The sequence below is a fragment of the Rhinatrema bivittatum genome, chromosome 17 (genome assembly GCF_901001135.1).
Source record: "Rhinatrema bivittatum chromosome 17, aRhiBiv1.1, whole genome shotgun sequence".
In the NCBI taxonomy this organism is placed as follows: domain Eukaryota; kingdom Metazoa; phylum Chordata; class Amphibia; order Gymnophiona; family Rhinatrematidae; genus Rhinatrema; species Rhinatrema bivittatum.
In genome coordinates this window covers 28,691,470-28,710,583 of record NC_042631.1, presented here as the reverse complement: position 1 = coordinate 28,710,583, position 19,114 = coordinate 28,691,470, and the positions used below count along the sequence as shown (strand labels likewise).

Sequence of the window (19,114 nt, the reverse complement as noted above, 5' to 3'; positions counted from 1 at the left end):
CTGGATAGGGGTATCCGGCTAACTTAACTAGCTACTGAGCGGCTGAATATCAACCCCTACCATCTCCACATGGAGGCTGTTCCATGCAGCCCTGCCCCTTTCTATAAATAAATATTTCCTTAGATTTCTCCTGAATTATGACCTCTCATTCCAGTGCCTCCTTTGTATTGAAAGAGGCTCATCTCCTGTGTATTTATTCTTTGGAGGTATTTAAATGTCTCTCTCATGTCTCCCCTTTCCTTCCTTTCCTCCAGGGTAAGCATGTTTAGATCTTTAAGTCTGTCCCCATATGCTTGATGATGAAGACCAGCGATCATTGGACTGATTCCATCTGGTTTATATGGCAAGAGAGTCCCAAGCTATTGATGCAGATATAAGGAAAGATAGGCCATGTGTTCTCGGCTAAAATACACATAGCCACCATCTAATGCTTGAGGCTAACAGTTTACCTGAAGGCAGAATACATGACAAAAGGTTTAAAAAAGATGGCAGCTGCTGTGTAGACAGTATTCTGATTGGTGGCTATTTCTATATAAATTGCAGAAGATAATACTTGTATAGCAAGAATACTTTTGTTGTTCCACATGAAAACATTGTAATATTCCCCTGGAGAACCTGCAACATCCCTGCTGTTAAAAACGGCTGAAGGCTGGTGCCATAAAGAGGCCCAGCACGCATGTTCTTCCATATGCACGCTCTTTCACCTAAGAATATTTGCCTTTTCACGTGCTCTTGCCACAGGGACACCAGATGGCTCTAAGTCGCCAGCAACAAGCCAGGACCCTCTTTGTTTTACCTCACTGCATCTCTGGACCGTTCTAATTTTTCTTACAAGGATGCAGGGCTGGCTCAGACTGCCCTTCCTGACCTCCTATCCGTTCCTAACTGGAATAGGAGTTTCCCGAAGGAGTTTTCCTTTATGCACAGTGTTTGATACCAGTTATTCTGTTTCCTCTTTCTTCTCCAAAAACCTGCCTCCATGGTGGGGAAGACTGGGTTGGTCTACTCTTTATTTTCATGTGCCCTTGTTATTGCCAGTGAGGCAGTGGTGCACCTTTGAAACAGGTAGTTGTCACCAAGGCAAGAAAGATACTAAAGACTGTTATACACACGCTCTTGTTTCTTCATGGTGATGGTCTGTTCCTACAATGCCAACCCTCCTTTATTTCCCTTCAACAGCAGGACTCCCTTATCTCCTACCTTGATACTGCATATTGCCAACCTTCCATCCAAAGCACAGCCTCTCCACTCACTTCCAACAGAGAATTCCAGACACATCCAGCGTCAGCACAGCCTCCTCGCTCACTTGCAACAGAGAATTCCAGACACACATCCAGCGTCAGCACAGCCTCCCCACTCACTTCCAACAGAGAATCCCAGACACACATCCAGTGTCAGCACAGCCTCCCCACTCACTTCCAACAGAGAATTCCAGACACACATCCAGCGTCAGCACAGCCTCCCCACTCACTTCCAACAGAGAATCCCAGACACACATCCAGCGTCAGCACAGCCTCCCCACTCACTTCCAACAGAGAATCCCAGACACACATCCAGCGTCAGCACAGCCTCCCCACTCACTTCCAACAGAGAATCCCAGACACACATCCAGTGTCAGCACAGCCTCCCCACTCACTTCCAACAGAGAATTCCAGACACACATCCAGCGTCAGCACAGCCTCCCCACTCACTTCCAACAGAGAATTCCAGACACACATCCAGCGTCAGCACAGCCTCCCCACTCACTTCCAACAGAGAATCCCAGACACACATCCAGCGTCAGCACAGCCTCCCCACTCACTTCCAACAGAGAATCCCAGACACACATCCAGTGTCAGCACAGCCTCCCCACTCACTTCCAACAGAGAATTCCAGACACACATCCAGTGTCAGCACAGCCTCCTCGCTCACTTGCAACAGAGAAATCCAGACCCACATCCAGTGTCAGCACAGCCTCCCCACTCACTTCCAACAGATAATCCCAGACACACATCCAGTGTCAGCACAGCCTCCTCACTCACTTAGGGCTGCATAGCAATAAGAGTGGGGGTGAGAGTTCTCTTTGGAGCTTTATTCTGTCAGAAATGGTTGGCTTGCTGCATCATATTATCCTCCCTATGTTTCTTTTAGCTTTATTGGCAAAAGTGATCACCACCTCAGTTCTACAATAACCAATAGACATAAAACCAAGCAGGCTTCAAAGCTGGGTCGTGTGCTTGTGGAAGGCTTTATATGGACACCAGTGAACATCTTTCAAGTATTACTGTAGCCATGAGCATGAAGGAAATTGCAGTCTGTAACTAGGAGATCAACACAGAAAGATGAGCTGTGCTTATATTCCCTTAGAAGAGAATTTTAGTTATTCTGCAGCTATTTTGTGCAAAGGATTTTGCGCTCTTGTTCATAGATGTGTTCAAAACCCTGCTTGATGTGCTAAAATCCTTTCCCACTTATATGAAGAGAAAAGACTGTATTACTGCACTCAGGTATTGGCTGCTTCCCTTTATTATACAACAGGCTGGCAGGTTGTACGCCTTCCTCTTTTCCCCTCCCCCCCCCCCTCCCCCTGTGCAGAGAGTGAAAATATATTCTGATGACTCACTCTCTGAAGGAGAGAGTCTCCCCCTCTAACAGCTTTCATCTTTTATTACTCAGTCTGCTTTGTTAGTCATCTGGAGAGGAGGAAAATACCAGATTAGGGACAGGATGGAGCCCGGGCTGTGAATCATGGTGTTCCATCTCATTCATAAGTGGGGAAGTCATCCACAGAAATGCAAGTGTGGCGCTGCCCAGACTGCAAAATATGTGATATGCATGTGTGCTGCATGTATCCACATATGTGATGCCTATGTGCTGCATTTATCCGTGTACATGCTTAAAAATGCATGACAAAATGGAGGGGCACGTTTTGTTTCCGTAGGGGAGGTTTTAACTAAGTGAATTTAGTGCTGCTTTCCTGACGTGGGACAGTAGGACCAATTACCATGATGCACTTGCAGGTTAGCTAAGGTGAAGAGGTGGCAGGGTGATTGCGCAAGAATAGGAGGTCAACCTTGACGTGCTCTCGAGTGTCAGGTAAAAGAGAGAGGTGGCAGGACTGGCATAGAGTGGCAGAAGGCTGGTGTACTTGCAGGTCAGGTACTACACCTCAGTTTTGCCCTGAGTTGGAAATAGCACAGCTATAAACATAAGCAGACAGCAAACAAAAGAAATGTAGTGACCACCTGCAGGGGTGCTTATAGGGTCCTGACCTGCAGCATGCATTGATAGGGGGTGCGGGATTCAGAGCCAGGGAAACTTGCCACATGTCCCTGTCATTGTACTCCTAATAAAACCCAAAAAACTCTGAAATGAGATACCAAAAAAGGGTGTGGCTGGGCTATGTGCTGTTAGTCCATATCCTAAGCCACATGCTACAAAGATTGTTGTATTTAGAAGCTTGTCATAGGGATGCCAACAATTATTGTACGCTTAATGGACAGGACTGAAGAAATGTGGGCTAAGTTAGAATAGAGGTGCGAAAGGACTCTAACCTGGGGAAGGAGTGGGGAGCGTGAATTATACTTAGGTGAGGTGCAAAGCACGATACAGAGGTCAGCAGCGAGCATAAGAACATGCCATACTGGGTCAAACCAAAGGTCCATGAAGCCCAGTATCCTGTTTCCAAAAGTGGCAAATACAGATCACAAGTCCCTGGCAGGATCTCAAGGGGTAGATAGATTCCATGCTGCTTATACCAGGGATAAGAAGTGGATTTCCCCAAGTCCACCTTAATAATTGTTTATGGACTTTTCCTCCTTTTAAATGCAACTACTCTAATAGCTTTCACCACATCCTCTGGCAATGAATTCCAGAGCTTAATTATGCATTGAGTAAAAAAATATGTTCTCTTATTAGTTTTAAATGTATCACCTAGTAACTTCATTGTTTTCCTCTAGTCTTTGTACTCTTGGAAAGAGTAAACACTGATTAAAGTTTACTGGTTCCAGTCCACTCATTATTTTATAGACCTCTATCAAATCTCCCCTTAGCCGTCTCTTCTCCAGGCTGAAGAACCCTAACCTCTTTAGCCTTTCTTCAAAGGGGAATTGTCCCATCCCCTTTATCATTTTGGTTGCCTTTCTCTGCACCTTTTCTAATTCTGTGATTATCTTTTTTGAAATGTGGTGACCAGATCTGCACACAATATTCAAGATGCACCATGGAGTGATACAGAGGCATTACGATATTCTGTTCTCCATTCCTTTCCTAATAATCCCTAGCATTCTGTTTGCTTTCTTGCCTGCTGCTGCACACCAAGCAGAATATTTCAACGTATTATCAACGATAATGCCTACATCCTTTTACTGAGTGGTGACTCCTAATGTGGAACCTTGCATTGTGCAGCTATAATTTGGGTTACTCTTCCCTAAGTGCATCACTTTGCACTTGTCCACATTAAATTTCATTTAATGGTCTGGGATACTGATTTGCAGACATAAGGGAAAAAGCACAGGACTGCTTCTACAGCCAAGTTCTAAAGGAAATGAAGAAAGCGGTCATGGGGGTAACTTGCTAGTACAACAGTTACTACCCTTAGCAGAAGGCATGGAGATTACTACCCTTAACCAATAAGCGTCGATGCTTATAATGCAACTGCAACATTGCTCTCCACTTCGACGGCAGGGGGAAAAGGGGAATTGGATTCAGACAGCATTCTACGGTCTGGGGTATTGATACACAGACATAAGGGGAAAAGCACAGGACTGCTTCTGCGGCCAAGTCCATAAGCAATGCATGTCAAGCAGCACTGTCTGAATTTTCAAGAAACCTCATCACCCAGTAAAAAATGTTGCTAGCTGCAATTTTTATGGGTTACCTTAAGGCTTGGGGATAACTGCAGAGAGCAGCTGTTACTTCATTTAAAAGAAATATGGGAGTAACCTGCAAAGAGTGGTAGTTACTACCTTATGAAGCTTGCTGGGCAAGACCAGATGGTCCTTTTCTGCTATCATTTATATGTTTCTATTTATGTTTCTATGTTTATTAGGCATTTGCATGCATAGTCTCCCAGGTTTGCAAGGTCCTTTTGCAATTTCTCACAATCCTCTTGTGATTTAACAACTTGAATAACTTTGTGTCATTGGCAAATTTAATCACCTCACGCGTTGTCTCCATTTCCAGGTCATTTATAAATATATTAAAAAAAGACAGTGGTCCCAGAACAGATCCCTGGGGCACTCCTCTATTCAGCTTTCTCCATCGGGAGCATTTACCATTTAGCCCTACTTTTGGTTTTCTTTTAACCAGTTGGCAATCCACAATATGACCCTGCCCTTTAAACCCATGACTCTTTAATTTCCTAAGAAATCTTCATGACAGACTTTGTTAAATGCTCTCTGGAACTCCAGAGGTACTATATCAACTGGCTCATCTTTATCAGCATGTTTATTTATGCCCTCAAAAAAATGTAGCAGATCAGTGCGACAAGACTTCCCTTGGCTAATTCCATGTTGGCTTTGTTCCATTAAACTATGCCTATCTGTATGTTCAGCGATTTTGTTCTTTATGATAGTTTCTACCATTTTGCCTGGCACAGATGTCAGACTCACTGGTCTGCAGTTTCCTGGATCAGCCCTTGAGTCCTTTTTAAAAACTGGCATTACATTGGCAACCCTCCAGTCTTCAGGTACCATAGATGATTTTAATGATAGTTTACAAATTACTAAGAGCAGGTCCGCAGTTTCATTTTTCAGTTCTTTCAGCATTCTGGGATGTATACCATCTGGTCCAGGTGATTTGTTACTCATTAGTTTGTCAGTTTGCCTTAGTACATTTTTCAGTTCACTGAGATTTGTTTCAGTTGTGCAGAATCATCACCTTTGAATATCATTTCTGGCATGACGATTTCTCTTACATCTTCCTCAGTGAAGACCAAAGCAAAGAATTCATTTAGTCTCTCTGCTATGGCTTTGTCATCCCTAAGTGCCCCTTTGATCACCTAATGGCCCTACTGATGCCCTCACAGGCTTTTTACTTCAATCGTATCTGAAAAAGTTTTTATTATGTTTTTGCTTCCATGGCAAGCTTCTTTTCAAATTCCCTTTGCCTGCCTTATCAGTGCTTTGCATCTGACTTGACTGTGCTTATGCTGTTTCCTGTGGCTGGTGTATTAGCTGCAGTATTTGAGGATGAAACTGTACAGCTGCAGGAGCTACCATAGTACATATAGACCTACAGCTCAAGGGCGTTTGAGAAAGTTGAGATGGTTCCTGATTAATAATATTATTTTAAATGTTTCTTTTTTCATCTGTGATTCAGAATGTTGTGATTGTGACTTCCTATTGTTGGCTGAATAAAACATGATGACAATAAATTAGATTTTTGAAAGCGATGGGGGAGGGGAGCGAGTCTGTAATGCATCTGATTATTTGTACAGACAGCGGAAGTAAGAAGGTTACCAGAGTGACTGTTGCAGTTGACTTACTCCTCCAGTTAAACAGATGGCTTGATCTTGAATACAGTTCAGATCTGTTTGTAGTCCTTGAATACCATTATCAGTTAAGTTTTTGTTTTTTTTAATTTTAAATCTTGTAATTTTTATTTTCTGGTTATATTGGTATCCAGGGAAGATATGAAATGGACAGATCTATAACCTTCAGTATCTATTCACCCACAAATAAGATACAAGCAAGACAGTGTCCTGCTGGATGTGAACAGGCAGTTCAGCTTCCTTTTGACTTTTTTTGCTGGGATTGCCAACCATCATGCCAATGTACGCCAGCAGTGATGCTTATTTTAGTGAAGTGGTCATTTGCGTAGCTCAGATTGCACCGAGACCACCACCTCAAACTTGTGGACAACCATTGGCTAGTAACAGTGCTAACTTTCTGGGAAAAAGATTGCCAGTACTCACATGCAGGATGCATGTTTTGTTGGGTTTTTTTTGAAGGACCACAGGGTAAATCAAGCAGGTGGAGGAAAAAGTGCCAGCAAATAGCTCCTAGAAAAAAGGCTCTAGCTAGTAATGACTTTTGGTAATAATCAACCATTCTTGAAATTCACATATCTTATCCATCCATTTCACTACCCAGACCCACCAGACATTCAGTATTTTTCTGGGTAGATAGAGGGATGAGTTATCATGAGTATGTATCCTGTTGGATGCTAATTTATTGTATCTTCTCAATTATTATGTTTACCATAGAAACGTGATGGCAGAAAAAGCCCAGATGGCCTACTTAGTCTGCCCATCCACACCAACTGCTCTGCTCTGTAATCCCTACCACTTTCTCAGAGATCCTTTCTACTTCTCCCATGCTGCCTTGGATTCAGATACTGTCCTTCTCTCTGCCACCTCCACTGGGAGGCTGTTCCATGCATCGCTCTCCAACACTGGTGATAATCAAGAGATCGATGTGATTTTATGTGAACTTTGCTCATACATTTTTCGTGCAAGATTCTGCTATCATCAAAGTACGCTTTCTAGTGACAGAGTGCAACGGTGAAGCTCCTGAAGATGTGGTGCAAGACTTTCTAAATCCTAAAATGTTCTAAGTGCCTGCCAGCATTTTTACAGGCCCAGGTGCTGCAAACATAATATCGGCATTAGGCTCTGACTCATGGGCTACCTAAGTGCCAGAGTGTTTTGGCGATATAGTCTTTGTGATATCCCCAACGAGGAAAGCAATGTGATTGCACACCTTGCCTGCCAGGCAAACATGATGGGCACTACCAAGCCTGCCAAAGCACAAAGGGGGAAAAAAACCCAAACAAGATTAAAAAAAAAAAAAAAAAAAGGGAAAGAGCTAGAAAGATGTACACGAGGTCATTGAAATGTTGGTTTCCAGATTTCATAGTTCTGTGCCCAAACCATTTGGTCTAAGAGCAGCGGCGATGAGAAGTCACCAATAAAGGCTAAAACTGGGGGTGGACCTTGGTCCAAAGACGATGGTGCGTGTCCAGTTTTCCACTATGTGATCCTAAGGGCCTGATTTGTAAAAGCATTTACATGCTTAAAACTGGGTTTTACATATGTAAATGCACTTTAAGTGCACAATGTGGGTAAATGGCTTTTGAAAATTGCTTCGATAGTATATTACATTTACATTCATAACTCCTTTGAAAATTCACCTGTAAGTGTTGCACCTAATATATGCCTTTCTGGTATTGTATGCGTACACCGTATCAACTTTTTTAATCACAGTTTTTTAGCATTAGGTATCAATTTCTTTGATTTTTTTTTAAAGCACTTTATCTATATTTGGGTTAAGACCATCCTGTTTCAGTGTACAAAATATGCAGAAATTCATTCTGGAGTCAATTCCTAGTTATCTATGAGTGGCTGTTCTTGTTTCAGACATTCTTATTTCACTTTATAGAAGATTCAACAACATAGGACAAAAATCTTTAAAACCTAATACAGAGGGAAAACCTGCAGCTTTAATGTTCAGTTGTTTGAAGGAAATGTAGAAAGTTATTCATCCACCCACACCAATGGGTAGGTGAACATTGCTGCTGTGTGTTGATAAAGCATGACGCTTAAGTCAGGTTGCACTTGCTGACGGAGGCTTGAGATGTAATCGACAAGCTTTGAGACATGAGCAGTCACAATCTCAGCTGCAGTTTGTGGGCTTTGATGGATTTTAATTTCCTTACCCACTTAATTTGCATCTCCAGGTCTGCCCGAGTCGGAAGTAATGAGGCCACTGGATGAGGCTGGCGAGCAGCAGGACCGGCAGGGTGGAATAGAACCATCCCAGAACTCCTCCGAGGCAAACCCCCAGCCTGGATGGGCAGCTCTGTGGAATGTGCTGACAATCGGAGGCAGTGTTTGCTTGCTTGCCCTCTCGCAGATGCTGGTAAGATATTTGTATGCCTTGTAGTTGCAGTACTGCCACGTCAACTCTTTTTGTGATCCTGACATGAGACTGCTGATGTATGTTCTTCTGAAATGTCTTTATTTGTTAGTATAGATGAGTTGTCTGTATGGCTTTTTATTGCCCCTCTCCCCATTAGGCCAGTACCTCATGCATTCCTGGACCAAGTGGGTCAATTTTATTTTTTTTTTGACTTGTGACCTTCACAACACAAAAGGATAGCCTGATCTCATTATTTTATTTGAATGAGACTGGTTCTGCAGCGTGGTCTGTCACTGCAATTTCACAATGTAGAAATTGATTTGGGAAAAACACTCAGAAGACGTTGTGCCCTCTCCTAGACTGAGGGAGGAGAGGGGCAGAAGCTATAATGAACACAGGTTTATTGCAGAGCTAAGGCCAACACCTGTTGTAAGCAGATGCAAAGAAAGCCCACAGCACAGGCAGATATCGGGTGCTGTCACTTAGAATATACTTTGCTGCCATTTAGTGACTCAAGCTAACATTTACATGGTAAGCTCAATATATGGCAAACACTTTTTTTTTTACCCTGCATGATTTATGAATCGTCCAATTCCAACTGCAGATTGTGATCCAAAAAATATGACAATGTTGGAAAATACCCGTCAGGCCCCACCCTTCTCCCCTCCCCCGCGATCAGGATTGCCATGATCCAAAAATCGGCCTCTGCCTATAGTCTTTCTGCTATTATATTACATTACCAGGCTATGTTTTTTTTGTAAGTTCATGATCTAGCTAAAGGAAAAGCTTATTTCTTGGAGGCTGGTATTTATATAGATTTAGAATTTATGACCAAAACTGAATAAATGATAGTATTATCAGTTAACCTTATGTAATATCTTGTGGAATCTAAGTTGGCAGCGCCATCATTCAGTGATAGCATCATTTCTGAGTGCTAATCCCCAGGTAATGGAGAGGACAGCACACCCTGATCCCAAAGATACACAGAGTTGACTAAATAACCTGATAGGGTTTGATTGCGTTAATGTGGTGCATGTCTCCTTTTGATCTGGATGAAACTGTTCCTATGATTTAAGAGTCGTTGTATAAAACTGTCAGGAAGAGCCAGGGCACCTTATTTCAATATATGTGATACTGAGATCGAGTCTTGGTTTGGACACGGCTGTCCCCCAAGTACAGAGTTTTCCATCGATCAAGGCCCACCTTAGGGCTGAATTTTAAAAGCGTTGCTCATGCTAAAAGGCCCATATATGCGAGTATGTTTTTTAAAAGCCTCTAATTACGTGCGTGTGCATGAGCCAAAAAAAAAAAACAAACCAGAGCGGGGCATTGGCGGGGAATGGGTGGTCCAGGGGGGCGGGGCCAGCAGTTCTGCGCGTGAAGCTGTATTTTAAAACCAGCTGCCGAAGCACACATCAGCCCGTTAGCGCTGCTGCTCCTGATAAGGTGAAGGACTGCAGAAATTTCTGTTTAGGCCTAGATCAACGAGGGGGGAAGGGTCTGAATCAACGGAGGGGAGTGCAGGATGGAAGAGCCAGAGGGGTCCAAATGACATTGAGATGGACTGGGCAAACTGGAGGATTAATGGGTTAAACTGGGAATGGCCTTCACACAAGCACATTTCAAACTTTTCTTCCCCTCATGCGTCAAAGCTGACAGAGCCTTAAGGAAGATACACACTTTAAGTTTGCTCAAGTAAGCGCTTAAAATTAGGAGCACGCATACGTGTGACAGACGTATTTTAAACCGTGCGTGCATAAACGCACGCACGGTTTAAAATTCCAGCGCACGTTCACTTGTGCGCTTCTATGCACACGTAAGGGTGCCCGCGCGCTTGTTTTACCATCTTGAAGGCGAATTTTAGAAGCCCTATCTGCGCCAAAGCTGGGAGATAGGCAAGCATCTTGGCCAGCGCAAGCTGCGCGGATTTTAAGCAGCACCCGAGTGCACGCGTATCTCCCGCTCTATGCACACACGGCAAAGGAAAAAACAGGGGCGGGGCATGGGCGAAGGTTGGGCGTGGCATGAGTGGAGCATGGCCAATCCAGGTGCGTAACATGAAATGTGCGCGCGCTGGGGTCCCCTACCACTTCATTTTACTTCTGCTATAGGTGGCATGTGAGTAAAGAAACAAACGAAATTAGGCTAGTCAGCAGGGCCGCAAGGGTTGGGGCTAAAAGAGTGAAAGGGAGGCGTATTAAGTAAGGGGGTTAGGAAGTCCTGCCCTTTACCTGGGCAAACTGGGAATGGACTGGGGAAACTGGTAATCGCGTCGACGCGCGTATCTAATAAAATCCGCCCCGCTTCCGCGGTAGAGCCGGCATGTGCACGTCCATATAAAATTACACGCACAAGTACGCGCATGCAGCCGATTTTATATCCTAGGCGCCTACGCGTGCGATTGTTATAAAATGGCCGCGTCGCTGGGCGCGAGCCGGCATACACGCGCACATGTACATCTACGTGGCTGTTTGAACGTTACCGTCTTATTGAGCAAGCATATTCCTGCTGACCTGAAGAAGTTCAAAGGGCATGAGATGAAATAGCAGGTCCTGCGCATCCCATAACGGCAAAGAAATGACAGCTCTAGTGGATTAGACCTAAAGGGGTAATTTTGTAAAGAATGTACGCACATAAAACTGGATTTTACACATGTAAATGCATTTTGCCTGTGTAAGTGGGCTTTTGAAAATTGCTACAATATGTGCCACTGAATTGTCCGTAGGATATTCACATGTAAGTGTACTTAACGCAGGTAAATGGCTTTTGAAAATTGCTACGATAGTAGATTACATTTACACACGTAACTCCTTTGAAAATTACATCCTAAAATAGTATTTGCTTGTTTTGCTAAGAAGGATGACAAAAACAAAAGTTGCTATAGAGGTTCTACCGTACTGGGTACTTAGGAAATTATTAACTATTACTATTGTCAGTCAGAGAAATTCTTTCTTTTCTATATGTCGTTTGGTTTACAATGAGTGGATTTTCCCATTTTCTGTGGAAGAATGCTTCGGATATTTGGCCCTATAAGGTACGCAATAATGAATCCCATGAGAGGTCTAGAACGGGTAGATCTGAATCAGTTATTTACTCTTTCGGATAGTAGAAAGACTAGGGGACACTCCATGAAGTTAGCATGGGGCACATTTAAAACTAATCGGAGAAAGTTCTTTTTTACTCAACGCACAATTAAACTCTGGAATTTGTTGCCAGAGGATGTGGTTAGTGCAGTTAGTATAGCTGTGTTTAAAAAAGGATTGGATAAGTTCTTGGAGGAGAAGTCCATTACCTGCTATTAAGTTCACTTAGAGAATAGCCACTGCCATTAGCAATGGTTACATGGAATAGACTTAGTTTTTGGGTACTTGCCAGGTTCTTATGGCCTGGATTGGCCACTGTTGGAAACAGGATGCTGGGCTTGATGGACCCTTGGTCTGACCCAGTATGGCATTTTCTTATGTTCTTATGTTCTTAATTCTTGGTTATCCACAAAGTTCCACAGAACAAGAACAAAGACCATTCAGACTTGTGAGAGCGAGAGAGTTTGTGATTCTCTTGTGGGTACAGTATGGCAGCTCCCAAAAGGGGTCGGAGGGAACTGCAGGGCCGCCGCTTAAAAAGCATTCCAAAAATAACGGTTTTAACTGCTAAGTTTTGAATTAGTACGACATGAACCTGAGCTATTTATGCTGTTGAAATAGTGGCCAGCACACCAAAGATTCAGCTTTGTCTTAACATAAAGTCGCTGTGCTTACGTGCATATTGACTTGTTAATTGTGCCTCATTTGACACCATACCATCTAGGAGGGAGGGTGTATGCTGCCCTGTCATCCGAGAGGAGCTACTGTACCATCTGAAAGAGTTATGATGGCCTGGCTAAAAGCTGTGCTTAATCCAGCCATCTGAGAAGAGGATATGCTACTGACCCACCGAGCTGGGTATGCGTGGCAATAGTAGCTAAGAAACTGGGCTGCAACAGCAGGAGACTCTCATTGCTCAGCTCTGTGATGTCACTGGACCGTTCCACCGTGCTTTCTAATGAATCACTAATGCATGGATATCTGGCACTGTAATTTTCCAGATGGCAGCCCAAATTAAATTTTCAGCAAGGCCATCTGGAACCTCGAGCAAAATTTAAATAAGCCAGGGCCCGACTGAACCTTCTGTTGGCTCTAACTAATGAGACAGTCACCTATAGCCTGTGAAGTCGGAGCTTGATCCCACTCTGTCAGGAAATAAGCAGCCCTCTTCTCAAAGATCACATTTCAGCTGTGACCAAATTCTTACATATTTATTATTTTCACTCTTCTGCTAGCGCACGGACTTCTTTGGATTCTTTTTTTTTTTTTTTGGCCAGCAGTTTCCACCTGCTCCATTAGCCCTCCAGCTCAATTGGAAGGGGTTTCTATTGGGTTATAATGCCATAGGCCCTTAGTTACAATTACCCAGCTTTCCCCCATTAATTTGTATGCCCCTTCCCAGTTCACTCAACAGTGACAGTCCTCAGGCAGGGACCATGCTCCAGGGCTCATTCTAGAACCCTGCGATTGTGATGTCACCGATGACTGCGACTCCCCCCCCCCCCCCCCCGCCAGCTGCTGTGACTGCTGCTTCTGCAGCACGCCCAGCTCGCACAGAAAATGGAAGGACGGACCCGGGAACAGAGCCCAGATCCTCCACATTGCAGTGCCTAGCACTGCTAGCGAGTCACTGGTCCGCATTCTGCCATTTTCTAATGGTTTCTAGATTGACCTTGTGAAATGTTTTATAATTTGCCTTTCCATGCTTTTGCAGAAGAGTTTTGTCTTTTAAACACGTGTTTTAATCATTTTATTCTTGGAGTAGCGAAAACAAGCTTCTGGGTCACTGGTTCCAAGCTTGGCATCTGCAGTAAATCTAAATGCTGTACATTTGTTTCTTCATTGCTTCTCAGCCCAGTCAAGTCTGTAGAGGCCCTGGAGTCCACTTATGCTGTTAGAGCTAACTTTCAAACGTATTCACAATACTGTATTTGCACGCATAAGTGGACAATGGAGATTTATCCTAGTATTTTACAAACTGTGTAGCGGATTGCAGCATAGTTTATAAAATAAAGTGTAGTTCTGCTCTGAAAACGTGCATAAGTGCTAAGATTTGCAATGCAGTGAAAGCGCTTACTTTCTGTACCTACACACTAAGGGGCAAATTTTCAAAGGCTACGCGCGTAACATACATACGTAACCTGAGGAAATCTGCCCCTGCGCGCGCCAAGCCTATTTTGCATAGGCTCAGCAGCACACGCAAGCCCCGGGACGCGCGTATGTCCCGGGGCTTGCTAAAATGGGCGGTCCGGGGGCGTGTCTGCGGTCCGGGGCGGTCCGGGGGCGTGTCCAAGTGCCCCGACACAGCGGCCTGTGTTGGGACCTGGCCAGCCGGCGTGCGCGGCGTAACTCCATCGAACAAGGTGGAGGGGGATTTAGGTAGGGCCAGAGGGTGGGTTAGATAGGGAAAGGGAGGGAAAGGTGGGGGGGATCCAAAAAAAAAGTTCCCTCCGAGGCCTCGGAGGGAACGGGGAAAGCCATCGGGGCTCCCCTTGGGCTCAGCGCGCACAAGGTGCACATGTGTGCACCCCCTTGCGCGCGCCGACCCTGGATTTTATAACATGCGCGCGGCAGCACAAATGTACCCCGCATGTGTAGGAATTAAAATCAGCCCCATATATGTTAAGTGTGAAAAAAAAAGTAACATGTATGTGTACAAATCCTGCTTTATATGCAAAGGCAGGTATACTTTAAAGTTGTGTGCATGCCGTTTTGAAAATAGTTGCATGCTTAATTGAAATCAGCAGTTTGCCAGTACCCCTAACAGTTCACCCTGTCCACCTCCAATTCACCTATACCCTCTAATACTTCACCCTGAACTTCCCCAATTCACCTAGACCTCCCACCCAAAAATTGCAGATGATGGACAAGTGCTAGTCAATTAGCAGGTATAAAATAGTACAAATAAGTTTCCATATTAGAAGTCACCACTCAAGAAAAGGATCTAGGTGTCGTCGTTGAAAAAAACGTTGAAATCTTCTGTTCACTGTGCAGTGGCAGCCAATAGAATGCTAGGGATTATTAGGAAAGGAATGGAGAATAAAACAGAGAATATCATAACACCTCTGTATTATTCCATGACATGACATCATCTTGAGTACTGTGTGCAGTTCAAGTCACCTCATCTCAAAAAAGATGTAGCAGAATTAGAAACATTATAGAGAAGGGTGACCAAGATGATAAAGGGGATGGAATGATTCCTTTATGAGGAAAGGCTAAAGAGGTTAGGATTCTTCAGCTTGGAGAAGAGATGGCTGAGGGGAGATATGATAGAGGGCTATAATATAATGAGTGATGTGGAATGAGTAATGTTAATCAGTTGTTTACTCTTTTGAAAAGTACAAAGACAAAGGGACACACAATGAAGGTACTAGATAATACATTTAAAACTAATAAAAGAAAATATTTGTTTACTCACTGCATAATTAAATGATAGGAGGATAAGAAGAATTTGATTCAGATGACAACTGAGGGCCCTGACTTTCATAGTCTGGGATATTGTTACTCAGACATAAGGGAATAAGCACAGGACTGCTTCTATGGCCAAGTCCTAAAGGAAATGAAGAAAGTGAGCATGGGGGTAACTTGCTGGTGCAGAGGTTACTACTCTTAACCAAATAAACCTCGATACTTTTGATGCAACTGCAACATTACTCTCTGCTTCCACTGCAAGGCATAAAGGGGAATTGGATTTAGACCGCAACCATCGAGGACCCTGACTTTTACAGTCTGCGGAACTGATGAGCATGGGGGTGACCTGCACAGATCTGCAGTTACCATCCTGAATAGAAGCATGGGATTACAACCCTTAATTAATTAACCTGGATGCTTTTGATGCAACTGCAACATTGCTCTCTGTTTCTTAGACTTCTGGAGGAATTCAGATTTCTGGGAATATTACTTAATAAAAATTATGGTCCCTCTCTTAAGAATATCAAAGAGGATTTGTGTAGATGGACTGGCCTACCCATCTCTTTTAACGGCAGGGTGAATCTTATACAAATAGTAGTGTTGCCGAAGCTGCTTATTCTTCTTCAGCAAATGCCCTACTCTTGTTCTACACAAATCTGTTCTTCTTTGTGGGAATGTGTTTCTGCTTTCATATGGCGTAACAAAGTACCTCATGTCAGTATGGCCACTTTACAGCTTCCTAAAGACTGTGGTGGGTTGGAACTGTCCAATGTTTTCTTCTACAATCTTGCATCCTGATTAGTTAGTTTGCATGGCTGGATGGGGGCGGATCAGAATCAGGAATGGAGTTATTTGGAGGAGTGCCAGACCATCAGACGTAACTTGGCGGCCTTATTGTTTTACCCATCTGGGGTAAGTGGTCTTAGTAAAACTTGCAGATTACATCTCTTACTTTCATAGTCTATAAGAATATACTTATTGTTAAGATTGTGGATCCTTGTGTTGGGGTGAGGTTGGTGCAACCTACAGGGGAGGCCCTGTAGGTCCTCACCACCATCTGGTGGAGTAGAGACTGAACTGGAGTTTTGCCTATACAACCCGTTTCCCCTTGGGTTGACCCTTTGGGTTCCGGAGGCCGGCAGGCTTAGGAGGCAGTCTCTGGGGCACAGGCAGAAGAGAAGATCCAGAGTAAGGCTGAGATCGGAGGCAGGAAAGGGCAACAAGAATGCAGGATATGGTCAATCGCAGGCAAGGATAATGAGAGTCCAGGCTGAGATCAATACCAGTAATTCATCCGAGGGTAGCAATATTGTAGCTAGGGTGAGGCTAGAGAGACAAAGGCAGGCTTGACAAGGCTGAGGAGGCGAAGACAAGCTGGACAAGGTGGAAGAGACCAAGACAAGCTGGACAAGGCTGAAGAGAAGAAGGCAAGCTGGGCAAGGCTGAAACAGGCTGGAGAGATGAAGGTGGAACAGGCTGGAGAGACGAGATGTGGCAGCAACTAGCACTTCAGGCTGAAGTCGACCTTTTGCTGAGGCAATGCTGCATTGCACGGCTGTGGTTTTAATACCCAGCTATTTGACATCATCTGAAGGTGCCAGTAAGCATTGTTCACGCTATGGGACCTTTATGGGTCGGCACACCTAGGGGGAGGCCCCGGTGGTGACGACTGGCTGCGAAGAAGATAGTGTCAGCGGAACTGAGTGAGCCAGAAAATGTAACACTCATTAATTATATTTACAGTTTAGGAAGTTGACTTTTAGGGGGTATGCCCCTAATCATTTTCTTCGTAAGTGGAATATTCTCGAAAAGGTGTTGACTCAACTACAGCCAGCTTGTAAGGGTGTAACTCAGATTTATCAATTCTTAATGTTTGGTTCTGATGAGCTAGTTATCCTTTCACAGTTGATTAACAGATGGAATCATGATCTTCAGCTGACTTTAGACGAGGATGACTGATAACGTACCTGGGGGGGATATTGCTAAGATATCTATTTGCAATAAAAGCCAGGAAGTAATGTATAAGTTGCATCCTACAGATACCTGATTTTGTTTTCTAATTTTAATGTCTCCAGCCCTTTGTGCTGGAGGGGCTGTGAGGCCACAGGCACATATCTACATGTATGGTAGGGAAGCATATATATAGTCTTGTTTTGGTAGGAGGGGAATGGGATATTATTGGAGTTTCTTTTGACTAGTCTCCGACATTGGGTTTGTTAGGAGTTTGGGGAGGATATTGAATTAAGTAGGACGTGTAAAACATTGGTGAGTCAATGTCTACATGCTGCTAGAATGCTTGCTGAAATAGCCCTCATAGATAAACTTACCTATATGCTCAAGGGCAAGTCTGCTTTGTATGGTTCAATTTGGGGCCTATACTGGAACAGAAGGAGGCTTCTGTCGGACTTATGGTCTAAAAAGACCCTGGTAGCTTAATCGTAGCTGTCAGAGGACCCCAGATAAAGCAACTTTCAGTTTGTCTAACTTATTTAGTAAATAAAAACAATTCGGCTTGAAAGAAACCAACACTTCATCTTCTGTTTCTTTTTTCTTTTATTTATAAAAACTAGCTACATGGCACTGGCAAGTTGCTCTCTCCCTATACAAATTAGACAGGGGCTAATATCTTCTAATTCTTCATTAGCATATCACATAACCAATCAATGCATCATGCTTTTGGTTATCATACAGTTGGTCCAATCACTTATTGCCTCATGTAACTAAGTCCAGATACTTAAGCAGCACTCCTTTTTCATCCATTCTAGGTTTCATCAACTATATCATGCTGGGTGTCAGTTGCAAATACTTTTTTTGCAGGAGAGACGCTGCTAGCCCTGTGTTATGGCTACTCTCTAAAGCCTCTCTAAAAATAAACCTTTTTCTAGGATAACAGCAACTTAGAAAACAGGAAACAACTAGCTCTGCAGAATAAAATGTAAAATGTTCCAGTGTTTCTCAATATAGCTGACCTAGAATATGGAGACCTCAGAACCCCCCAAAAAGGTTTTCTGCTCTAAATTCAAACATTTCCCCCCTGAATTATGACTTTTTTTTTTTTTTAACTTTTGTACTATTCTTAACTTTTTTTAGGCTTTTTATTTTTCTTTCTTTCTTCATCTTACCGTTCAGATTGATCTGCTTTTATGTAAGCGCAGTGCCTTTACTGAGACACAAAGTATGCTTTGTTGTCATTTTTTTTATTGTTGCCTCTTGTTATTTTGGATTGCTCTTCTGTGGGTTTTCTTCAATTAGCAGTTTCAAAATAAAATTAATATTTATGACAATAGGACACCAATATTAATAAATGCTTAGAGGTTAATTTTCAAAGGGGCTTCGCGCATAAGAGTAGCATGTACTCACAGATGTGCTATTTATAAAAGTGGCGCATACACGCATATTTTCGCTTTCTCGTGTGCATTTTACTGGCAGAAAAAAGGGGTGGTCCAGAGGCGTTCGGGGGGGGAGGGGGGTTCAGAAGTATGTATGGCAGTTGTCATTTTGTAAGAGAGAGAGATATACGCAACACATTACCAGACTTATTCATACATTTTTACACTTGCTAATTGACTCACGCAAATGATATCAGACAACTGTTGGTTGCAGTTTTTGGGTAGGGGGTCTGGGTGAACTGGCGGCGGGGTCAGGGTGAAGTGCTAGAGGGTCTAGGTGAAATGGAGAGGGAGTGGGTGAACTGACAGTCATATCGGTGAGCTGGTGATTTCAAGTATGTATGCAAGTATTTTCAAAATGATATACGCGCACACTTTTAAAATAAACCTG

The 19,114-nt window shown here is 43.5% G+C and overlaps 1 protein-coding gene across 2 annotated transcripts in view; it reads left to right on the top strand.

The window, feature by feature from the left end:
- PTPN5 (protein tyrosine phosphatase non-receptor type 5) overlaps positions 1 to 19,114 on the top strand; it is a 150,504-nt gene that overhangs the window by 72,712 nt on the left and 58,678 nt on the right. For both annotated transcript variants that reach the window (XR_003853261.1, XM_029582841.1), the window contains exon 2: positions 8,659 to 8,840. Coding sequence is in view for 1 of the 2 variants with exons in the window: in XM_029582841.1 (XP_029438701.1) it covers positions 8,659 to 8,840 (182 nt within the window). In the remaining variant the exon portion in view is untranslated. The remainder of the gene's footprint in view (positions 1 to 8,658; positions 8,841 to 19,114) is intronic.